The sequence below is a fragment of the Netta rufina genome, assembly GCF_964035555.1.
Source record: "Netta rufina genome assembly, chromosome: 3".
In the NCBI taxonomy this organism is placed as follows: Eukaryota; Metazoa; Chordata; class Aves; order Anseriformes; family Anatidae; genus Netta; species Netta rufina.
The window spans coordinates 18,280,460-18,303,233 of record NC_140125.1 but is presented as its reverse complement, the minus strand read 5'-3'; the positions used below and the strand labels follow the sequence as shown (position 1 = coordinate 18,303,233).

The 22,774-nt window shown below is 39.2% G+C and overlaps 2 protein-coding genes across 2 annotated transcripts; one reads left to right on the top strand and one right to left on the bottom strand.

Moving 5' to 3' along the window:
• Window positions 1–118: 118 nt before the first annotated feature.
• SPDYA (speedy/RINGO cell cycle regulator family member A) lies at window positions 119–5,940 on the bottom strand (the record flags this gene model as incomplete). The annotated part of the gene is made up of 6 exons (XM_084284369.1): window positions 119–207; window positions 1,465–1,759; window positions 2,867–3,038; window positions 4,298–4,383; window positions 4,661–4,719; window positions 5,712–5,940. 6 exons carry the CDS (start codon window positions 5,938–5,940, stop codon window positions 119–121), a joined length of 930 nt encoding a protein of 309 aa, XP_084140495.1.
• Window positions 5,941–17,500: 11,560 nt separating this feature from the next.
• Window positions 17,501–22,343, top strand: EPCAM (epithelial cell adhesion molecule; the record flags this gene model as incomplete). The annotated part of the gene is made up of 9 exons (XM_084285011.1): window positions 17,501–17,564; window positions 18,013–18,117; window positions 18,757–18,997; window positions 19,307–19,372; window positions 20,350–20,413; window positions 20,765–20,866; window positions 21,027–21,224; window positions 21,639–21,680; window positions 22,270–22,343. 9 exons carry the CDS (start codon window positions 17,501–17,503, stop codon window positions 22,309–22,311), a joined length of 924 nt encoding a protein of 307 aa, XP_084141137.1. The 3' UTR covers window positions 22,312–22,343.
• Between the last annotated feature and the right edge of the window lie 431 nt (window positions 22,344–22,774).

Here is a 22,774-nt window from a genome sequence, read left to right as displayed (position 1 = left end):
TGCCTATAAACTCTTAAATCCCGTGTGATTTAAGGGGAATGTTTTAACAGAATCATTATAGTACTACCGTGCAACAAAAATTTTTCTGCAAATCACAGTATCTGTATCACTCAGTTTTTCATTCTTCATGGCTTGTAAACCAATCCATGGATTTGTCTTGGTTCAAGATGCTACCTCGTCTGCTTTTCCTGGACTGGCTCTGACAGTCTACCAGAAATCAAGAGAAAGAAAGTAAGAAAATAGCGGATCGATATTTTCTCTTTGAAATGAAAGTGAAGCAACTTCTGAGTTTACTAAGTACCAAACAGTGATTACCAGTTTCTCTAAGAACAATGTTTGCACAACTGTAAGGGAAACTGAAATACACTAAACATGGTCTTTTGATAAAGCCGTACTCACTTCAAGAAAAAGATCAGTTGATGAAGTACTCAAATAGTTAAAATAGACACAAACTGAGCTATAAATTAACTGTACCTCTATGGTTAATTAACTGTAACCCTAACCAATATTAAACATGTATACCAAGAACACTGCACTTTATCTGCATAATTGAGGCCTTACACAGGAAATTTACATCTCAAGTGTGTTCCACTCTTAACAGTAAATTAAATAATAGACGTTTAAACTAACTGCTCTATGTAATAGAGGCTTCTCATACAAAGGCTCAGGAGGCTACTTTGAGTAGTTCAATATGCGAGATTCTATTACATTAAACAATTTTCACAGTACACTGTTGTATTTTCTACACATACCCCCAACCTTAAAAGGATATCTTCCATAAATTGTCAGACTGAGATACACTTAAAAGAGAGTGTGAAGTGCTGATTTAATGTACATACTAACTGACGACTGTAATTGAGGAGCCTGCCCTTTCTAAAAACACCACTTTCGAGAAGAGCACTTATAACTCACGTAACACACACTCCATTCATGTGACAGACACACCAGTATTTTTACTGTTTCTTCTTGCCAAATGCTTTTCAAATAGGATTCCCAGTTTAATTTATAATATGAAAATAGTAACAAATGCCTAAATAGACTAGAACACAAAATTATCTAGAGTAGTTGATGAAAACACTTTGAACAAACTCAATGTGTAATGCAGTTGGTACTTCTAGGAGGAAACAAGATGTGAAAGTGTCAATTAAATGTTTGGCTGAAGCAAGATGGTATTTGTGGCACAGAAAAGGAGAACAAGGAATATTTTGCAAACATTAGTTCAGATATGGTAGTAGTTCTGTGGTAGCAGGTGGTTTTCCTGATACCACGATGTCCGAGTATAAAAGTTTACCCAAAATAAAGAAAGAAAATGGTAACTGCATTTTTAGTAGATACTTCCACTAACACAGAGGTTGGGTCTTGTCACACCAAGAAGCACATAGTAGTCCCTACAGTAGTCTAAACAGCAAATACTGTCCCAGTTACATAAGCTATTTGAAAATTATTTGCAATATTAAACTATACCTTGGGCATAAGAAACAGGAGAGTCAACCAGCATTTTTTCAACTGGAAAGGCGTCCTTCGTATCCTGGGCTGAATGTAATTCAGTCATCTCCAGTGTGCCAGTTGAGGAGGAGGAGGAAGATAATCCTAGTCGCACAAATCTTCCTTTCCTACCGCAAAGCAAACAGTCCACAGGCGTATTACTAGGTCCTCGTGGCAGCTGTTCTTCATCTTTGTTGTAGCTCCTCACAGCTCCACTGTGGTGCACAGAACGTTCTCGCTGCCATACATAATGTGTTGGAGCGATAGCCATTACCTATCAGAATAGCCATTCTATCAGGAACCACAAAAATAACTGGCAAACATATAGCTGAAAACAAGGGATCCGATTCATATATGGCAGAGAATTAAGACTAGAGAGTTGAAGTGGGTGTCATCTATTATTTATCTGCCTTAGTCTAACTAGAATGTTTGCTACATTAGGCAACAATAAATGAACCAGTTATGAATCAGATGTTGAAACATAAGTTTTATAGCTTTGTATATTCGTGTAAATCATCACAAATACCAGTTCATGCTTTGTTGGACTGAAGATAGTGTCTTACTATTAAACTAGGTGGATCTTCTGACTCACCATGTCACTAAACTAACAACTGCTGAAAATTGGGAGGGTATGCTGGGATAAGCATTCTACACTTGCCTTGTTCCTTGTATTTTTCCCAACTAACATCTCATCCCATCCATAGAGATGGGATGCAAGAGTAAATAAGATCTTCTTTTCCATCAGATGTAGTAAACAGTACCTGTCAGGGCTCTTCCAGACAGACTCATACCATCTGGAAAGTGACGAATGTCTTTTTTTTCACCCAATATTTTTTGAAAAAAAATGTATGTTGTAACAGGGCATTAATAGAGAATGTTAAAAACGCAACCTTTCTTTTTTGAAATGCAATGAAAAACCATTACCCTACAAAGTCAACTGAAGTTATGCAGTTAATTTTGAAGAGGAAAATTTCACCTGAGGTGCCATGTTTTGGAAGGTTTTATTTTGTGTACGGTTTAAAATTTATAAAGCAAAAACACAGATAAAAATATTTCTACAGTGAATGAAATGAAACAGCTAATGGTAAATTTTAAGTAAAAATATCTGCATAAAGCAGAAAGATTCTTCTCATTAAAAACTACTTTTAACAGCAGCGTAACTTATTCTAATTTACCTTAAAAGCATAGTTTCAAAGACTATATTTTGAAAGCAGAAGAAAAAAAAATTTTTGGAGGGTAAATGGGCCATTAAATTTTAGCTGCATCTTTTCCTTCTTATGGCTTCTATACACTCTTTAAGGTAAAAATGTTTGTATAGAACTATAGTGTTATCTGGTATTAATTGCAGTTTCAGCATCTACAATATTAAAACCCTCCCTACCTCTTCACAGCAACGTCTGCTTACAATAGCCCTGTAGTCAATTCTACTCCATAGTTGATCTCTTAGCTTTAAGAAATCAGGAAAGAGCTTTCTCCATTTTTTTCCCAAAGCCCATGGGAAAATGTCATACTTTGATTCTTCATCGTCTTCTTCCACTGTATTTGCCAGATACCTTTAAACATATATATGTTTGTGTCTGTAAGTGTTATTCAATCTAGAATCATTCTATCGGTGTGATTTCTAACAGTAAAAGATGTAATATTCAAGTAGTTCTTAATATCATGAGAAAAATTGCTAACAAAACATTTCTTTCTCAATATTACATGTTCTTAACCAGAAAGTCCCACATATATCTTTCAGGTAAACATAAGCTATAATAATAAATATTTTACCCTAGAGCCTCCTAAATTAGTAAGTAGGTAAGAACTAGCATATCTTGAGAGCTTTCACCTGATACTGAATTCCTGTAACTCATACCTGAAAAAAATTCTAGTTCTGGTCTCCTTCCCATTTTTCCTCACTTGATCCTAATCTCAGTCTTCTCTCCAGGCCCACTCTAATGTGACCCTCTGACACTTTCTAATTCTCTGTTATCTTCTGTTATCTTCTTTCTCCCTTCAGTGGAGTCAGATAACCTCCTCTTCCATGCTTTATGGATGCTATCTGGAATACCACATATGGTAGAAGGAGCAGCCATCTTTCTCCTTGCACTAGTGTGCAATCAGAGCAGCTGCCAAGTGCTATTATAGAAAAAGATGACCTGAGCTCTGTAACACTATGAAAGAAAATACTTCATCACTGTAGGTATAGCATATATCCTTATATATGTATCCTATAATACAGAACTATATAGGCTCAGTAAAGACAGATTTATGATTGCACCTCTATTTCAATGTATAGAAATTTTATAAGGGTTCAAAAAAAAGTTCTCTGAAATTACCTACCTACATTTTTACAGTTGACTCAAATCACCTTGACAGAAACTTAGTTAGTAAAGTTACCCCAGAGTTGTGCATCAGGATGAAACAATTCAGTTAAAAGGACTTAAAAGATGGGTAAGATATTAAATAAGGTCTTATAAGAAAAAGCGTGAGCTTTACATATGTTGCCACATATTGCCCTGCACTTACTTCTCTTAATGGAAAAAAAGTTCACAGATTAACAGTTCTGTAAGCAGAAGTCCATGCTATGTATTACAATACCCATGTAAACATCCCCTCATTGCTACTCAGGTTGGACATCAGGGAAACAACACTGAATTTGCACTGATTATAATGTGTGGATTATGTTTCTTTGCTTCATATAGAGCCCCAAACAACTACAAAGTGGTTATGAAGTCTCACTGTATATCAGAATCATTAGTGATGTAAACAAAGGAATAAACTAATGCAAAGTTTATGCTAGTAAACCAGATAATTTAAGAGTACTTACAGAGCAACAAAGAAATTGATTCTGGTATGCTCATTTATTGTGAAGTTAGCCCTCTTGAAATAAACGAAAGTCATCGCCAAAAGATACTGTTTTAAAATGTAAATTATTACATTCGTTATTAAGTATTAACATATTATTTCAATATAACATTTCCTAAAATGCATACATGTTTGCCTCACACAAAACTACTTTGTTCATTCTTATCAATGAGGAAAGCATAAATTAAGTTTCTTGAAGTTTTCATATGAATACATTAGAAAAAAAAATATATATATGGTCTGTATTCTCATAAAATTAAGTGATTAGCAGTCAATTTTCACTGAATAGTTAGTTCTATTAGTTCTGTTAATGAAGAACACTTACCTTGTCTGTAATTTTACAACAACAGTCCATCCATAGGAAGTCTTGAATCACATCATCATCTGCAACAAAATAGTCATAGCATTTCAAACTATAACATTGTTTTTCTTAGGAAGTCTATGTAAACAAATAACATAAGTTCCTTTTATCAAACCAAACAAAAGAAGCTGGACCCACCAGTAGAGAACAGAGAAACTGACAGGGAAATGGATTAGGTATGAAAAAACAGAAGACAAACTACGGGAAAGGTAAGGTGACTGACTGTATCTCAGTCCATGACACCAAGTGAAGGTGAAAAAATCACCAGTGTTTTTTCTACTCATGTAACCTTTTCCTGCATAAAAGGTTCCCTCGAGTAATGTACAGTTATTTCTGATGAACCAGAGACTGTTGAGATCTCTGCACCTTGATTACCTGACAGCTTTTACAAAGCAATACTTGCTTGATTACTTGTGGTCAGTATACGTCTCTGTGAACTTGTACTTTAATGTTCAAGTTTAAATAAATTAAAAAAAAAAAGTAATCTACTATGTCTCAATCTCTTCTAAATAAATACAAAACTTTATATGAAAGAGATACAAATGCAACAGAGAGGCAGCAGTTCCTCAGATATTCTTCTCATTCAGTTTCTCTCTCTAAATTCTTATTCTTATAATAAATAATATGTATATAGAACTGAGAGACCAGCCTCTTTTAAGCCTTGTGTAAAACAAGATATATGTTGTTTTGCATGTATTTCTTGATTTCTTGAAAGCTATGAGAATATAGTAAGGTATGGGAAATTATTGTTGAAGGAGGTACCATACCATCTTGTTTTCCTTTTTTTATTTTAAAGGATGGTTTTCATCACTTCAGTAGCCTTTTTTTTTTTTGTATTTTTAACTTAAGTATTAAGTGTTTATACACTAGAATAAAACAACAAAATACGTTTAGACAAAGACAGCAACTATTTATAAAAAGCACTCTTGAAATTATCATTGAGTTTAGAAAACATACTTACTTATGGTTTTCTACTGTTCAATCAAAACACTGATATCTATCATTATTAACCTACCAAACAACTTAAAGAAAGCTGTCATTTCCTGACGCTGAATAACTAGGCATGGTCCCTTTGGATGTATATATTTATGACTAAGAACCCTTTTTTCACAATTTTCTTGATGGTCTTTAAAAGCAGGCCGCTTCAATCTAACAAGTTTTTTTTGCTGATGTGATCTGGATGCACTCGATTTTACATGAACAGTGACAGTGGGAGGTGTCTGACACACCAGATTGTGTCTCATTTTGGTAAGTAAAAAGTTCCTGTTAAAAAAGAAGAAGAAGTTAGCTACAAAAAAAAAATAGTCAATTTTAGCAGTACGTCTCTATAATTGTTTTGTTCAAATGAAGCGTTTTCAGCAAAGCTTCATCTGTCAGGTGATATAAAAATTTATTTTATCAGTACGCAGTGAATTAGGCAGTTAAATTTGGTTCTGATTTGATAAAGCTCTTTTTCAGTGGAAGCAGACTTAATCGTTCATTTTTCATTCAAGATTTGAAAACACATCTCCTTTCCAGAAGAAGTTGCAATTTGTCAGATCCTCATGCATTTATCCAGGTCTACCAAGGAATCTCCATATCTCTGCTCCTATCTATGAAGGGGTATTTTTAAAGTAATGTTAATCGAATCAATGTAACATTGCCATAATCAAACCATATGATATGAAAAATAAAATCATGAAATGCCGAATTATTTTTATAACCTTTGGTTATAGCCGCTGGGGACAAAATTTAAATTAAGTAGGAGATAATGCAAAGGCATAACCAAGGAAACAAACCTATGGTTTCTTTAAAAAATCAAGAGGACACCAAATGGCGCGTGAGGAAAGCTACGTTTTATACACGAGAAAACAACTTTAATTCTTCAGTAGGTCCCTACACAGGGTGTAGGGAGACAGCCTCCCCAGCTCTTAGTTATGACACAGAGGGAGGGGGAAACAATAATAATAATAAATAAATAAATCTCACATTGGGTACGTAATTACCCAGTTTTGATCCCCAGCAGGTGAGTCCGGAGGAGGCCCCGCCTGACACGGGCCGCCGCCCCCCTCCCCTCCTCGCCTCTCCTCAGCGCCGCGCCCTTGGCAGCCCCCGGGAGCGCGGAACGCTGCCGCCCCCGGCCCTACCTCTGCCGCCTGGGGGCGCTGGGCTGCAGCGCTCCGGCGGAGCCCGCCCGGCCGCGCCAGCCAATCAGACGGGGCGCGGCTGTTGCTAGGGTGGGAGGGGTAAAAGCAGGGACGGGGCGCACTGGGCCTGGCGTTCCTTCACGGGGAGGCCCCGCGGGTGGTGTGGTGGCTGGAGGCCCTTTGGGGCACGGAGCACGACATGGTGGAGCTCTCCATCCCTGGGGAAGCAGGGATGGTCAGAATCTGGTCATCTAGAAGGCCTTTTCTAACACAGATGTTTCTATGCGTGCTCAGTCAGGCGGAGTCACCCTGCATTAAATTATCCTTCATGTAAAAACAAACAAAAATTCTCTGCCTTTTACACGTACATACTCCTGTTTGTGCACAATGCTGTTCATCTAAGGCACTCCAAGCACTCAATTACCAATCATTTGATAACTGTGGAAAGCAAAGGAAGGATAAGTTACAGAAAAATCTATTTAACCACACAAACCATCGAAACTAGGAAGATAATTTTTGTCATTTTTTGAAGTCTGCAAAACATAAAGCTGCAGTTATTGTAAAGTGTGTGCATTCTTAATCTTCACACCTTCAGATTTGCATTCCTCACAGCACCAGTAAAAAGGAGGTTACAAAGTAAATCTTTATCTATACAGCTTCCCAGCGTTTGTACGGTTTTTTTTCCCTACAGCTCTCTCCTTTCTAAAATAGTTTGGCTTTTTTTGACTGTTTTTTTTTTTTTTTTTTTTTTTGAGCTCTTGGTTCTGCAACAAAATATCACAAGATCTTTTCTTTTCACCCTCAAAGATCTGTTACAATCAAGTTCAAATTACTCAAGAGGTATTGTGATCCACTCTCTGTAAACCTTTTCATACTGTTCCTCACCTCCCAGGACCCAAGGTTCAGTTGCAATACATGCTCACTGTGCTCAGACTAGCTTGGTTCAGACTAAGGAAACAGGAGTTGTGAAAAAAAGCAGTGAGAAAATTTGCAATTTTAAGCTTCTCTCCTTGCAAAACTTTAGAGATTAAAGTAGCATTGCTGAGATGGGGATTACTCAAGCACTCAACTTGAAACATCATGGAGAAACATCAACATGGAAAGGTATAAAGCCCAAGAGGAAAAATCAGGGAGTCTGAAACTGACAGCTCAGACCAGCAAATTTTTTCCGGGGAGTCACAAAGGCTCACAAAATCCTTCTGGATGCTAGCCTGGCTAGCTACCTCTTTGGAGGTGATGAATTTAATGTAGTGGTTAAACTCTGCATATCTTTTAGGTACATTTACTAATAAACAATTGTTTTGTATTTCTGAGTTGTGTATCTTACATTCAGGTCTCTACTGAGTATATGGTAAGAAGTTCTTGAACAGAGTGATAAGAAGGAAACAGAACTTTACCGGACTGTAAATACTCTGCATGATGTAGAGGACCTAACTGGTTCTCAGCCTTTATTACTAATGTATTAACTACAGGTTTTACATATGTATCATTAACTACAGTTTTTGGAAGTTTGTTGAACAATTAATTCATCCAAGCATATCCGGGAGAATGTTTTTTAATCTCTGATTTCCGAGTAACTCAGTGAACATCAGAGGGCACTATTTCACTACAAGCAATTTAAGCTGAGACACTATAGCATTGTCCTGCCTCCTACACTGAGTTTATATTGTACTTAACTCAGAGCCCTTCCCATAGGATGACATTAGATCGTTTGAGTTACTCTTTATCTTTATATGCTATAACAGTTTGAAGTATTTTACTTATATATATATATATATATATATATAATTAAAACCTTTTGGAATTGTTTCAAAATCTTGTTTTTGCAGAAAGAAAAAAAGATTTTTGTAAATACTCTGGAACTGAATTATGAGAGATATATAGTTGCATAATTACCCAGTAGCTAGTTCAAAAAAGGCAAATAGAAAGCAGTTTACTTCTCTTAAATTAAAAAGGAAAAAAAAATGTTTTCAGTAAACCAGTTGTGAGACACATGGATTAAGAAATATCACTGAAGTAATACTTGTAAGGTAGGAAAACAAATGCCTTTGATATGTGGTATCCTTCCTAGTGGACTATCTAGTGGATGATCTTAGAGTTTTTTTCCACTCAAAATGATTCTGTGATTATAATGAGTTTTTTGTTGTTGTTGTACCACTGGAAGAACTCCTGATACATCTTTTCAAAGGAAGTCATGAAAAATAAACATTGGTTTGTCTAAATATAGATCATTGTTCAAATATAATGTGTATTTGTCCAATTATAGACTTTTTCTACTTATTGCTGAATGTAAAATAAGAGGAAACAAAATAATAGCTCTCTTCCCTGTAGAGAGAACTCCTGCCCTTGTCAGGGGGAACCCAGTCTCTCAGTCAAATATGTTCTAGATGAAACACACACAGGATGAGAACTCTATTCCTACAGACATGTAAATAAACTCAAGCATTCATCTAAAAATTAAAGGCTGGACATGCTATAACTCTGTTAGAATATAGGGTGCAATAAAGCAAAAAAGTTTCAGAGTATTTCAAAGAAATAGGCAAACTACATGAATCCACATCTATCACCAGTAATCTGCTTCTTTTATTTGGAAAGGGAGAGTAAGAATTTAGATGAGTTGTGTAAAACAAATCATTACAGCATTGTGGTGCCTGAGCTAGAGCTACACTTAACGCCCTGAATATGACTTACCTCTTTGATACATGAACTAGTAACTAATGACACTAGAAAGGATTCTTATAGCTAAATCTTTGCTGTCAACAAACACAACAGTAGGATTAAAACTAAAAATGATCTAGTGCATCTTAAATATATATCAGTGATGGATGGATGGACGGACAGACATGGAGATTGCTGTCTGCTTTGTTTGCTTGAAAACTTCTAAGCAAACAGCAGGATTTTTTAATACATAAATCCAAAACTACCTCTGGTTTCTCCCAGGTGCTGAGAAAGTCAGAAACTATTTAAAAAAAAAAAAAAAAAAAAAAGGAAATACTGCAGTGAACAAGAAACAACAGATGACAGAAGAATGTCAAGGCTGCCAGCGAACACAGTGCATGTCTAAACATGCTGCTTCTGCATACTGCAAATCAGCCAAATGCTCTGCAGCAGCAAATCTACATAAAGTACTGGGGACATACATTTGAACTTGCTGTTCATTTCTACTGTAGGCTGATATATCCTGTATGAACTTAACTGACTCAAAGCAGAAAGTGGAAGCATTTACTTTTTTTTTTTTTTTTTTTTTTTTTTTTTTAAGGATTGGCAGTTCTGTTCTGGTTGTAAGTGAAACCAAATAGTCTTACCTGAAGAGATGAGACTATGTGAGACTATGTTAGGTCTTCACCATCATGTGTCTCTCAACATCATTGACTCTGAACTCTTTACTGCATATTTTATATCAAGGGGAAAAGACATGAAGTGTACAGTGCCCCTTAAATAATTTTTTTTGAACCTTCTGATACCACCCACAACATTTTAGCTTTTAAAAGTAAATGGAGGTTGCATCCTGCACATTAGTGAGCATTTAATAAGCATGGATATTCATTATCCTGTTGTGCCCATGAAGTTTCTTCATACTGTATTGTGCAAAGAGCACTAATAAAACAGACTCCTGTACCACCATGACCCAGAGCCATTTCTTTCAGATGCAAAGAGCAGCAGGCTGCCTCAGACACATGTGCAGGAGTGAGGAGCAGCTGTGTCAGCTGTGCACAGGGAGCTTGCAGTGTACTGTGTGTGTGCAGTGACTGAATTGCCTGCATTTCCATTGAAAAATGCGAGCTCTTCAGTGTGCAAGTTTTCACTTCTCTCCTCTCAGAAACTAGCAAACACTAGACTTTACAAATCTTAGCAATGAAAATATAGCTGGACCAATAAAATTGTAAGACCTTTTACTTTAATCAAACAAATGTTTTTATAAAATCACAATACTCCTTTCACATCTGGTGAACAGCAGCACACATTCGTAGTCCCATTGATGTTAATGCATATGCAAACATTAGTACACAAAATCATTGAAAATCTAAGCAACTAATTATCCAGAAAATATATCTATCTTTCTACCTAAGGAGATAAAAAGTAGAAAAACTTCGGTGCTTTCAAAATAATGTCCTTTTTTTTCTGAAGGTAAGTTCATCATTTCTTAAATTCATAGCTGTTTGAGTGGATGAAGAATAGGTGTGAACCTTCAAACTCTAGCTAGCCAGTTTTTAATTCTATAATTGGACAAAATCTGTAAATTATATCATCTTTCTGACCTTGTTTTCCAATTCCAAAGTTTAGATTTACCTCTTAGTTTACTGGTCGCATAACTCAGATCACAAACTCTTCCAAACACAGGGTATCTATTTATTCTGGTTTTACACCGTGGAACACAATTGAATCTTTTTCCATGACCATAGCCTCTATAATATGAAATTATATTAGTAATTAAGATGTTGTAATTTCTCTATTGTCAAGCCTTATTTTGACAGCAGGGCATTCACAGACTCATCCCATTAAAGGATTAATCAACAATAACGTAGCTATAATTTCTGAAATAAGGGAAAAATATTTTTATATGCAAATATTTTGACTCCATGCTGAGAAAGGAAAAGCCTCAAGTTCAGTAGCAGGAAGGCAAAACTTTATAGACTAAAACCAGATTAATTAAATTGTAGGCTGAAGAGTCTGGATGTTTTTTTTTTTCACCCCAATCCAATGGTTCAGGCTTCAAACGGTTAAATTAGAACGGCCACAGTTTGTTAAACATTGATTGGCCCTCCCTAGAAGCAATGGGTTCTATAATTACTCTACAGCAGGTCAAAAAGCTTTCTTGTTTCTCTGAGATCAGTAATCGCAAATTGTAAAAGTTTTCTCACCCAGAGGTTGAAGCAATAAAATGACTAGTACAAGGGCTGTAAATTAAAGTGCAAACTGAAACAGATGAACTTTGGTAATAGCTAGCTAACTGGAAAAAAAAAATAAAGATAAACGCATGAAATAGGAAAGTAGTTACAACACAAAAGCAATGTATTTCAGTAAGAAAAGAAAAAAAAAAAAAAAAAACACAGATTGTCAGCTATGGAACACCTCGCTCCTTTTAACCCTACTCTTTGGTGCCCATTGTGTTATGCTAAATGGTGTTTGTGGGCTTAGCTGCTTCTGCTCAGCTCTTCCGTGTATTTATTCAACTTTGCCTTGGGTATGACTACAAATACAAGCTGCAATGAGGTAAGACTGGGTGGGGATTTATAGCATGTGAGCTGCTCCACAGAAACTACCTCTGTGAATGCTGTGGCCCTGTCTTTGTGTTTTGTTTCATTTTGTTTTTTTAAGGAATAAATGTCTTTTTTTACTGCCATGTACAACACTGTCCATAGCCTGTTACTGTGGATTAGCTGATATATGGTCAATCTACACCCAAGCTTGCCTTGTAGTGACCTGTACACATAGACAAGTCTGACACAAGGAAACTTAATGGCAGACACCTCCAAGTACTTAACGTACCTTCCAATACCATCATACTGAGAAACTGGACAGCTATCTGTCCATACAGCCATCTGTTTTGGTTCTTAGAACAGCACTGAGATGTTGTCACACAATAAAACATGTTAAAATCCATTTAGGACTCTCAAATAGTTTTTAATAAATTTAACTTTTGACAAAGTTCCATCTGTAATGGCTAAAAGGGGAAAAAAAAATATTCCAGAACTGAAACAATTTTAGTTTAAATGGAGCTCCTCTGACTACAGCTTGTGATGTCACATTTTCTTCTAAGCCCTTTCCAAACTATACGAAAGCAGTGAGTATACTAAGGGACTGGGCACAGTATGAGATTACTGTGCTTGACTCTCTGCTACAAAGTAGGCTGGATGAAGACTTACTCATTTTTTTTTTTACCTCTAATGCTACACAGTTTAAGCAGCTTTGAACACTGACAATAGCTGCTGTGAAAATGCTGTAGGTATAAGAGCCATGAAGACATATTTCCATGGCAGTAAAGAGAGGGATGATGACGAGCCTGTTAGTGACCCCACCCACTGGGGTTAAGACTAAGCCCTAGCAGAAAGGTGAGGATGCCATGATGTATCAGACAGGTTGGTTTCTATAATCCTCAAAGATACTAACAGAACACACATTAATTGCATGAGCATCTCTCTCCAGTGGCTACACCCTGTCTACTTTTACAAACCTCTGAACCAACAGTTGTATGCCTCAGGTACTCTTACTTTCAGCCCAAGCTTGATGGAGAACCAAGGTGCAGGCATCTAAAGCTGAGGACAGGTTTATGACTGTTGCCACTGCCTCTGCACTGATTTTCATCTCCGGTGTGCACAAAAATTTCAGCAAAATAAACAGTTACATTTATAAACTGCGTTACTACTCAAAGAAAAAAATGTCATGATCTATAAACAGGCCAAAAATACACAAAACATAAGCTATCTTTTTACAGTGTTCAGAAGCAGTTATGACAGTCTTGCAGAAAAGACACAGTTGCTCATTTATTTTTTTACTGGGTCTTTATTTGACCAGCTACACGTGGCCAAAACATTTAAGCTCTGTGTTACTCTCGATGTTCTCATTATTCATAAAAAGATAATAGTACTTACCTGCTATGTAGTGTTTTTCAGTCCTGCAGGAAATAAAAATGGCGATGTTATTACAGTTCTTTGAGCAGCAGCATACACTGGTTTGTGAAGGTCTGGAATCTTCAGAAACACATCATGGACAAGATATTATATATTATTTCTCAGTATTGTCCTCTTTCTATGGTACTTTCAAGTGGCCTTCTTATGGTCCATCCTATGTAGAGAGTATAGTCTGCAAACAAACAAAAAAAAAAAAAAAAAACAAACCCTGATTGAACACATTCTTAAAGTGTCCTAATAACAATTTCCTTAGTTTATACATAACATATAATTGCCTGTAACGTAGACAATGTATATAACAATGTCTACCATAAAAATAAATAAATAAATAAGCCTGTTTTCATTTTTGAGCAGAAGACTGTTTCTGCTTGTTTCTAACTTCATCGGCCTTAACCAGTTGAAAGTCATCATGAATTTTCAAAAAGCATTAATTTTGTGGGAAAACACTAATAGCACTGTTTTGCACTTTGGCATAATACTTGGCCTATTTTTAGGGACATCTTCAGAAGAGCACAGCCCAAACCAACCATGTTTGGAGCCTCCGAAAAATCTCAGTTAGAGCTGGATTGCCAAATACTCCAATGAAACCGATCATCTTCTCCCTACTCATCTCTCCGATCTGCCGACCACAATACATGTCACAGCCCCACCTTGCATCATTTCCTGATAGTTCAGGAGTGACTCATAGATTCTTGCAACTTTCCCTGAAAGCAGATTTTATCCCTTTTCTGTGCCTGTGGAGTGTCACAAGACCACTCACCCAAGTTCTAGGGAACACCTGCAAATTACGTTGTAAAGACACAGGCCAGATCCCATTATCACACTAATTCTTACTGGCTTCTGAAAGAGCTGAATTTATCTCCTCGGACCTGATTCACAGTTCACTGAGTCAACAGAAAGTCTCCCACTGGCATCCACAGTTCTTCAAGTAATACTTAAGTGAACTGAACTAGCTTTATTCTCCAAACAGATCTGGAGCAGATATGAACTGGAGAGCAAAAGTTGAACAACACAGATCACCCAAGTTTCTCAAATATGAGCTTACATATCCCCTAAAGCCTAGTGATCAAAACAATTTTATACATATATAAGAACCAGAAATGTGTTTGTAGCATTTAAATTATAATTGGTCTGAGCTGTAATTATGCTTTCATAAGTGTAAACCACATCTATCCTACACTGCACTGCCTAATTGGCATTCAGCTATTTGCTAAGAGGAGATATGTCCAACAGCTGATAAAACTCTGCTGTTTGTAACCAGTAAGCAAGATCTTACCTTGAGAGCATTACACTGGGAAAAGTCACTTTAGAAACACCACTGAACAAAGTCATGCATTTCACCCCAAAAAAGCCTTTTATATCACTACAAAAGGTTCAAAAATGGTACTCCTCTCTAAGCCCCAGACACTGAGTTGTCTCTGTAATTAAGCTATTTCAATACCTGGATTGTTTTATCTCTCTAACCATATGTCTGCTCCACTGGCTTATGGTTAAGAGAAGCTTCCCTCAAAATAACCTGGAAAGACAGTAAAACTAATGCAATTGAGAATGGTTTTTCACTCCCATTGCTTTGCTGGGGGATGACATTGTGAAGAGCAACTCTCACAATTTCCAAAATAATAAGCAACATCCACATGTATAAACAAGAATTTATTTCGATTTGGAAAACTGGAGAAATTAAAGATAATGAGACCTGCATCAGTTCCCGCAAATTGGAGCCAAATCAAATGCAACATGGTGCACCTATCTTTCCATTAGCTATGGTTTGGCTTTCTAACGCTGATAGTTCAGGGAACACTTAATGTGTCACACTACAAGGCCAAAACACACTGCGATGGGCTTCTTCAGACCACACAAATATCCAGGTTGAAGTCCATTCAACCTTTAGACACTGTTTTTTGTACACTGACAATAAAGACTTGTCCAGTATTTGGAGGTGGTGGAAAAAGCAGCTTTACTTTCAGTAGTAGCCACTATGAGGTTTCAAGACTGCAGACTAAGGCTTGGTTTATTAATACTAGGCACAGAGGTTTACCTATCCCAAACAAGGGCCAGGGGAACAAGGATTAGCATGTGTTCACTCTGTCCTGTTTCTATAAAGTTACAATATTAAAACAAAACAAAAGGCAAAAGCCTATCATTAAGTGTACTGTTCCCTGTTTTTAAAGTCGATGTAGTTCAGCTTGGCAATTTGACATGACAGGGTAACTCCTCATCTTGAAAAAAACAATACATTTACACACAAAAAGAGATTTACCATAAGACAGGCATTTCTGAGCCTATTGATCCTGCTCATCTTTCTGCAGAATGCCATCATCTGACAGCAACAATGTGAAAAGTCCATGTGAGAGACTTTAAAAGTCTTTCCAAGTTTTCACTTCGCTAAGATGATGCTGTTAATTTGAGTCATTGAAAACTGTACCAGAAGAGTATTAATAAGCCACTCAAAACTGCAAGAAGAATTACAAAAAAATAAAATAAAAATGGAGAAGTCTCATTCAGACTGTACTAGGAGCAGACTTAGAGAACAGTCATTTAACTCAGACCCATCAGAGAGAGCTTCTCAATTTCAGCGGGCCGTTGTGGACTACAGTAAATATGAAAACAGAGATGCAACACAGACTCAGCTCACATAGAGACAAAACGGCACAGACCGCTAGCCTGTGCTTACTTTCAGAACATGCAAAGGTTTTAAACAGTTTCATTAACTGAGATTTGCATGTAAAAGGAGTGGCAACGTGTTTGTATTGTACAGTGAATATCAACACTGGTAAGAGGAAGTTTCAACTGTCCTTGAAAATACGGATTTCTCATAAATGCAAGATGTCATTATTTTTCTCCTTTCCTAAAATAACTTAGTTTTCAGGACACTGGCATATCTTTCAGAAAGATTTTTTTAAGCTGAATTAATACATTCAGAAAAGATTCAGAAAAAAGGTGTACCACACCTTCTTTTTGTTTTACATTTTGGCATCCCTTTTCCACTTGGGAGAGTAATTCTAAAGCCAGCAGCAAGCTTCCCTACCTTTCGTCTTCTGTAACATTGCCAGGGCTTTTGCACTACCTACAGTTTCACATGTTCCTGGTAAGCTGCACTGCTCAGGGACATGGTACCGAAGACTTTGATTTCTCAACGAGGAAAGTGCAGACAGTCCCGTGCCGGAGCGATTCGCTTCGGAGCAGTCCTAAAGGGGAGTAACCAAGCATATACAGTAGTGTTTTAGGGGGGGGGGGGGAAATAGGAGAACGATTCCTTGAGAAAGCGTGCTCTGCATAGACAGGTGCCTGGTTTTTTTTGCTAAACTAACTCCGGGATTATCGGGATTTCTGTTAAACGCTCATAGAAAAAGAGTTCAGCAGGCACCACCGAGCAGAATTAATCATTAAACATCGCTATCTACCGCTGCTCCTCGGCCCGACAGAGGGGGGCTGCGGGAGCAGGGGGTGGCAGCGCGACCCCCGGGGGGGGGCACAAAACACCTCAGGGAGGGAACCAAAAGGGCGAGGCAGGGCCGGGGAACCCCAGACACACTCGGACACACACACACACACGCGCCTTCCCGGGACTTCTCCCGGTGACTAACAGTTTCTCCTCGTCGGGGGCGGCTGCCTGCTGCCACCACCCCCTCCTCCCCCCGCCGGCCCGGGGCAGCGCGGTTTCGTCCCCTCTCCCTCCCTCCGGGCCGCACCTCGGGGCGCTCCCCTCGGCCGCCCCGGAAGGGGCTATATTTGGGCCGGGGCAGGGAAAGGGAGGGCGCTGAGCTCGGGCTCGCCCTGCTCCATCCAGTTTCGCCCAGGTGCGGGGGGGAGGGGGCGGTTTAACAACGCCCGGCTGCCCGGGGAGGAGGTGCCGCTGCCGCCCTCTGCGCCTCGCAGGTGTAACCGGAGCCAGGAGGGCGCGGCGCGGCCATCCCCTGCCGAACCTGTCGGGCGGCTCACATCGCTCCCCGCCGCGCACGCAGCGCTCTCTCTCCCTCTCTGTCCCCAAACCCGCTCCTCCGAGGCTTTCTCCCCGGCCTCTCCGCGCCCCACCGCCGGCCGAAGCCATGGAGCCGCTCCGCGGGGCTGCGCTCCTGCTGCTGCTCTGCGCCGCTGCCTGCGCCCAGAACGGTGAGTGCCTGCCCCGCGCCCCTCGTCTCGCCCCACGCCTTCCCCGCTAACCCCAAACGGGGCCCTCGACCCCCCTGAGGGCGACCCCGCTCGTTCCCCGCGGAGCCGCCCCCACGAACCGGGGCGGTGGGCGCCCCGCTCCGCCCGGCCCCTGGCAGCGCCACAAAATGGCGCCCCCGCCTCAACGGGGGCTGCCCGCGGGCGGGAGGGTGCCCGGTCCGTCGTGTCCCTCTCCCCCGACGGCTCTCCCCACGGTTTGGGGTGCCCGGCAGCAAAAAAAGGGCCGGAGCCGGTCCTGGGGCTTCGAGGGGAAAGTTCTCGCCCTACGCTGGAGCCGCGGGGCTGCGGGTGAGGGGCGGCTGTGGCTCCCCTCCTTGCCCGCGGGGTCAGCCTCCGCCCGGCCTCGCCTTCGGGAGCATCCGCGCTCATGGCTGTGTGTCTCTTCCAGACTGTGTTTGCGAGAAAAACAAGCGTGTCACCGACTGCATGTTGGTTAACGGCGTCTGCCAGTGCAGCTCCATCGGCTCCGGTGTCACCGTCAACTGTGATACTCGTGAGTACAGCCCGCTTGTCCTTTGTGGGTTTTAACCTAGGAGCTCTCGCTACTATGGGGATCCTAAATAAAAGTGCCAGGTACCGTGTAAGAGGGGGTATGTGACCCTGCGCAAAGAGCTCCTGGCAAATAACGACGGCAAGGGAAGGGAAAAAAGATTCTTCCTGGTCTTCTAGGTCAACTGGCGATGAACAATGAGCGCGTCTGATTCCTGCTGCGTAACTTATGTGCATGACTCCAGTTCCCTGATCTCTTTCACTATCTGATCCTTGCCTAACGAAGAGGATTTCTCAAACATTAATTTTTTGCTTCCTTCTAAGCACATATCGTGACTTTTCCTATGAATTTATGGGTGAAAGAGCCTTTTCTAAAAGCCTTACTTCTTGGTTTGAGGTAGCCTGTAAATCTTTCTCTGGGCGGAAGAAACCGAAACTGCCTGGACTTCTGCATTTGGCTTCAGAAGCTGATATACTCCAAACCATATTGGCTTTATTTATTACCTACATCTTTGGTATCTGATCTTCCTTGAAATGGCTTCAAATGCAGTTGCTTCTGAAGTAACCATGTGGCTTTATGGAGTTTTGTTTTTGTGTGTGCATGGTCTGAAATTGTAAAATGTGACTTTCTGGTTATTTTTAGTGACATCAAAATGCTTGTTGATGAAAGCAGAAGTAAAAAGCACAAAATCAGGTCGTCGTGAAAAGCCAAAAGATGCGTTTGAAGATACTGATGGTCTTTATGATCCTGAGTGTGAAAACAATGGTGTCTTCAAGGCAAAGCAGTGCAATGGAACCACCTGTTGGTGTGTGAATACAGCTGGTGTTAGAAGAACTGACAAACATGACACAGACTTGAAGTGCAATCAATTAGTCAGAACAACGTAAGTCTTTTCAGCAGGGCGTGCTGTGACCTAAAAGCATTCCTGTATTAGGTTCTGCCTTACAGAGGATTTATCTGTGTGAGTGATACACTGGGACTGAATGAACGTGGAGCAATAAGTACTTGTTTACTGCCTTTTTCCTTTGGAAACAATGAGATTTGTGGGGAAAGGGGAGGAGATACATATATATATATATATTTTTTTTTTCCCCCTCTCACTGCTTCATTCACCTTCACCCCCCACATGGGATTAGATTCTTGGTGTACGCTGTTTATATGCATGTGTTTTTAAGAATATTCATTACTTCAGGTGGATCATCGTTAAAATGAAACATGCTGAAAGAGAAACTCCTCTGAACACTGAGTCTCTGAAGAAGTAAGTGACCTACTGTACTTCTAAACAACCAAGTGTTTAAAAGCATTGTCAAATGTGTGAACTAATTTCTTTGTAAGACTTGTAAGTGACCTATAGGTTTTTCATAAAGCTTGCTTTAATTTTATTGGAAATTAACGGTTTAAATGGAAATGAATCACCATCATTTTTAAGTGGAAATGTACCTTTTAATCAAGTCAAGATAGTAAAGAAGATAATCGGGTGAAACTGCTCAAAAATGAAACTGACGGAGAGATAGAGGAGGGACTTCATAAAAGAAGTAGGAGAAAAAATGTCAGGCTAGCTATATTTCTTGGCTTAAATAAAATTCTTCTTGTCAAAGGTCATATAGCAAGAAAAATGTGCTTGTAGCTGTGAGGATTTTTTTGCTTATTGCTGGAACAGAAGTTTCTGCTGTATTTGTGAACTCTCAAAACTATTTGAAGTCTTTTGATCTTCACCAGTGCAGTAATTATTTGTTTTGCAGTAAGTGCAACTTCACTGCTGGGAATTAACAGAGCTCTGGTACCTCTTAATGAGTATGCTGGGCCTGGCTGGGGTGGAGTTAATTTTCTTTGTATCAGCCAATATAATGCTGTGTTAGACTGGTCACCAAAACAGTGCTGATAAGAATCAGTTAGTTATAGTGTAAAGGTCTTGTCTGTCTCTCCCTCTGCTGCCTCAGTGAGTAGGTTAGGGATGGGCAGGAGGCTGGGAGGGGAAACATCCAAGACAGCTGACCTGAATTGACCAACAAGCTATCCCAGATCATATAACATCATGCTCAGCAATAAATAAGGTTTGGAGAGGGTGGTTCCAAAGTAGCTATTGCTTGGAGATTGGCTTGCATAGGTGTCAGCTAGGGTCAATCCCCCACAAACAGACATGGGGGTGGAGGTAGTGGGGGGTTCTAGTTATCTAAAAAGTGATGTGTAAAAATACTACCGCTTTTAACAGTTGCGGTTTTAATATCCTTGTAGATTCTTCAAAGAAACAATTTCCAGACGTTATATGCTGAATGGGCGCTATATAGCCGATGTCACGGTAAGAAGCACATGTTTTATTTTGTGACTAATTCACTAAAAACTTTCAGTGACTTTGAAGTTTTGTTGCATAAAGTACGGATCTTAATGGAGGCTTGCAAAATAGCTTAACTTATTGAACACAAGCAAATAACTATCTGAATTGAAAAATTACGTCTGTCTTCCTAGTTCATATATGAATTCACTTTGCTTTATCAAAAATGTGAAATTTGAGTTGTTCTATAAAAACTTTGCTTTAGAAGTACCATAAACTTGATTGAGAATGTTACCTCAAGTCAGATTGTATTTTGCTGCATATTTAGTAGTTGGGTCTAAATTAACCGCTTTAATTTCATACTGTCTTCTTTCCCAGTATGAGAACCCTTACATTTTTATTGATCTGAAGCAAAATTCCTCAGACAAATCTGCTGGAGAAGTGGATATAGCTGATGTGGCCTACTACGTTGAAAAAGATGTAAGTGTCATGGGTAGAGTCTTCCAAAGACTAAATATGTATGGCATTGCGTTTGATGGTCATAAAATATTCTGGCAAAAGCAAGATAAACAATTGTAATGCATAGAAGAATGCCTATTACAAGGTGAACTAGTAAGTCTCTTTTGTTATCTGTCCTTAGGTAAAAGGCGATTCCATCTTTCTTAACAACAGACTGAATGTCAGCATTGATAATGAAGTGGTACAGCTTGACAAAGCAGTAGCGGTCTACTATGTTGATGAAATAGCACCGGAGTTTTCCATGAAGTCTCTGACTCCTGGCGTCATTGCTGTCATTGTAATAGTGATAATAGCAATAGTTGCTGGAATTGTTGTTCTGGTAAGTTCTAACAAAGCTGCCAGGCAGGGTGGGTATCAGTGTAATTTGGGGAATAATACACCAAGGTAGTTGGACTCTGATAGAAAGTCTGCCTCTGTAAACTAGCTGTTTGTGGGCTTTCTTTGAGACTCTGGAGTAGAGAGGAATTCATGGATGGACTGTCACTGATTTGGGTTGTGACAGAAGGGTGTCGCATGGAAAGTGAAGTATTAAGAAAACACATTTAGGTGGAGGAAGTACCTGTCTTGCCTCCTGGTTTAAGGTAGTCAAGAGTGGCAGAGAGCCTGTTAAATCTGGAAGGATGGGGAATGGACAGTTTCAAGTTCAGAGTGCCAAACAGATAAAGTGAAATGTAAATCAAGACTTAAACTTAACAATTAATCTGTCCTTCCTTTACTCTTTCTTTCCTTACAGGTTCTCACAAGAAGGAAGAAAGGGAAGTACGTGAAAGCAGAGGTAATTTTTTTTGATGATATATGGGGGAATTTGGGGGAGGTTGGTTAGAACCTAAACTTAAAAGTTTCTGCGGGAGTTTAATAGCTTGCTTTGGGTGCTTCAGATATGTTGGAGTGTGGTGGTGGGGATTGAAATTTTGTAACCAGTTTAGATCTCTGTATAGTTCACCATGTTGGCTCTGCATGTTAGTTTCAAAGGCAACTGGCAATCTGATGTCTTTCCCAGGATTTGGGAGGGGGGAGGTGCTGGAGGCAAGTACTGTTTTTACATTTCTATAGCCAGGGCTGTGCAATCCACAGGAAGCATTGATAGTCTTGTTTTATTATGGAGATGTGGAGATCTTCAGGGGTCTTCAGCTTCAACTGCAAGGGCCTTGCAGTTCCTATTGATGTGCTACTTCACAATGGAATTGTGCTAAGGTGTATAGTGTTTCAGCCCCAGGTACAGAGTATTCCTAGAGGAATCCAAATTTTGTAGCTGACAATTACCTCTTGCTGATGAAAATCTGGAGTAAAGTTATTGATTTCTGGGTTCTCCTGTTAAGTAGCACAAATGTTGATGTTTCTCAACCTATTTCCTCCTCCCCCAGGTGAAGGAAATGAATGAAATGCATAGAGGACTGAACGCATAACTAAATCAGCTGAACACCAAGTAAGATTCAACCAAGAAGAAAACAAACAGTGGAGGCATGGATCTTAAGAGTTAATATTCCTTGTATGGGGAGGCAATTGTGCTTGCTTAATGATTGTTAAAACAAAGCCTAGACTGACAACCATGCTACTACTTTCACTATTTGTTGAGAGTTAAATCTTAAACATACAATTTTATTCAAGTCAAAGTTAACTACTACCCCCTGATTTTTGTAATGAAATGAGCTGTCAATTGCTGCTACTGGGCTTTTGAAACATAAACTTTTAATGGTTGTTTTAACCTTGTGGGAGTTTTTTGAAGACTTTTTTTGTAGCCATGTCATGAATATTTGGCTCATGTATAAGTAACTGAACATGGCTTTGTTTTTATGACTATTTGTACATATTTGAACTTACTGTAAGTTTTTTATGACAAACTAATAAAACTTTGAAACAGGCTTTTAA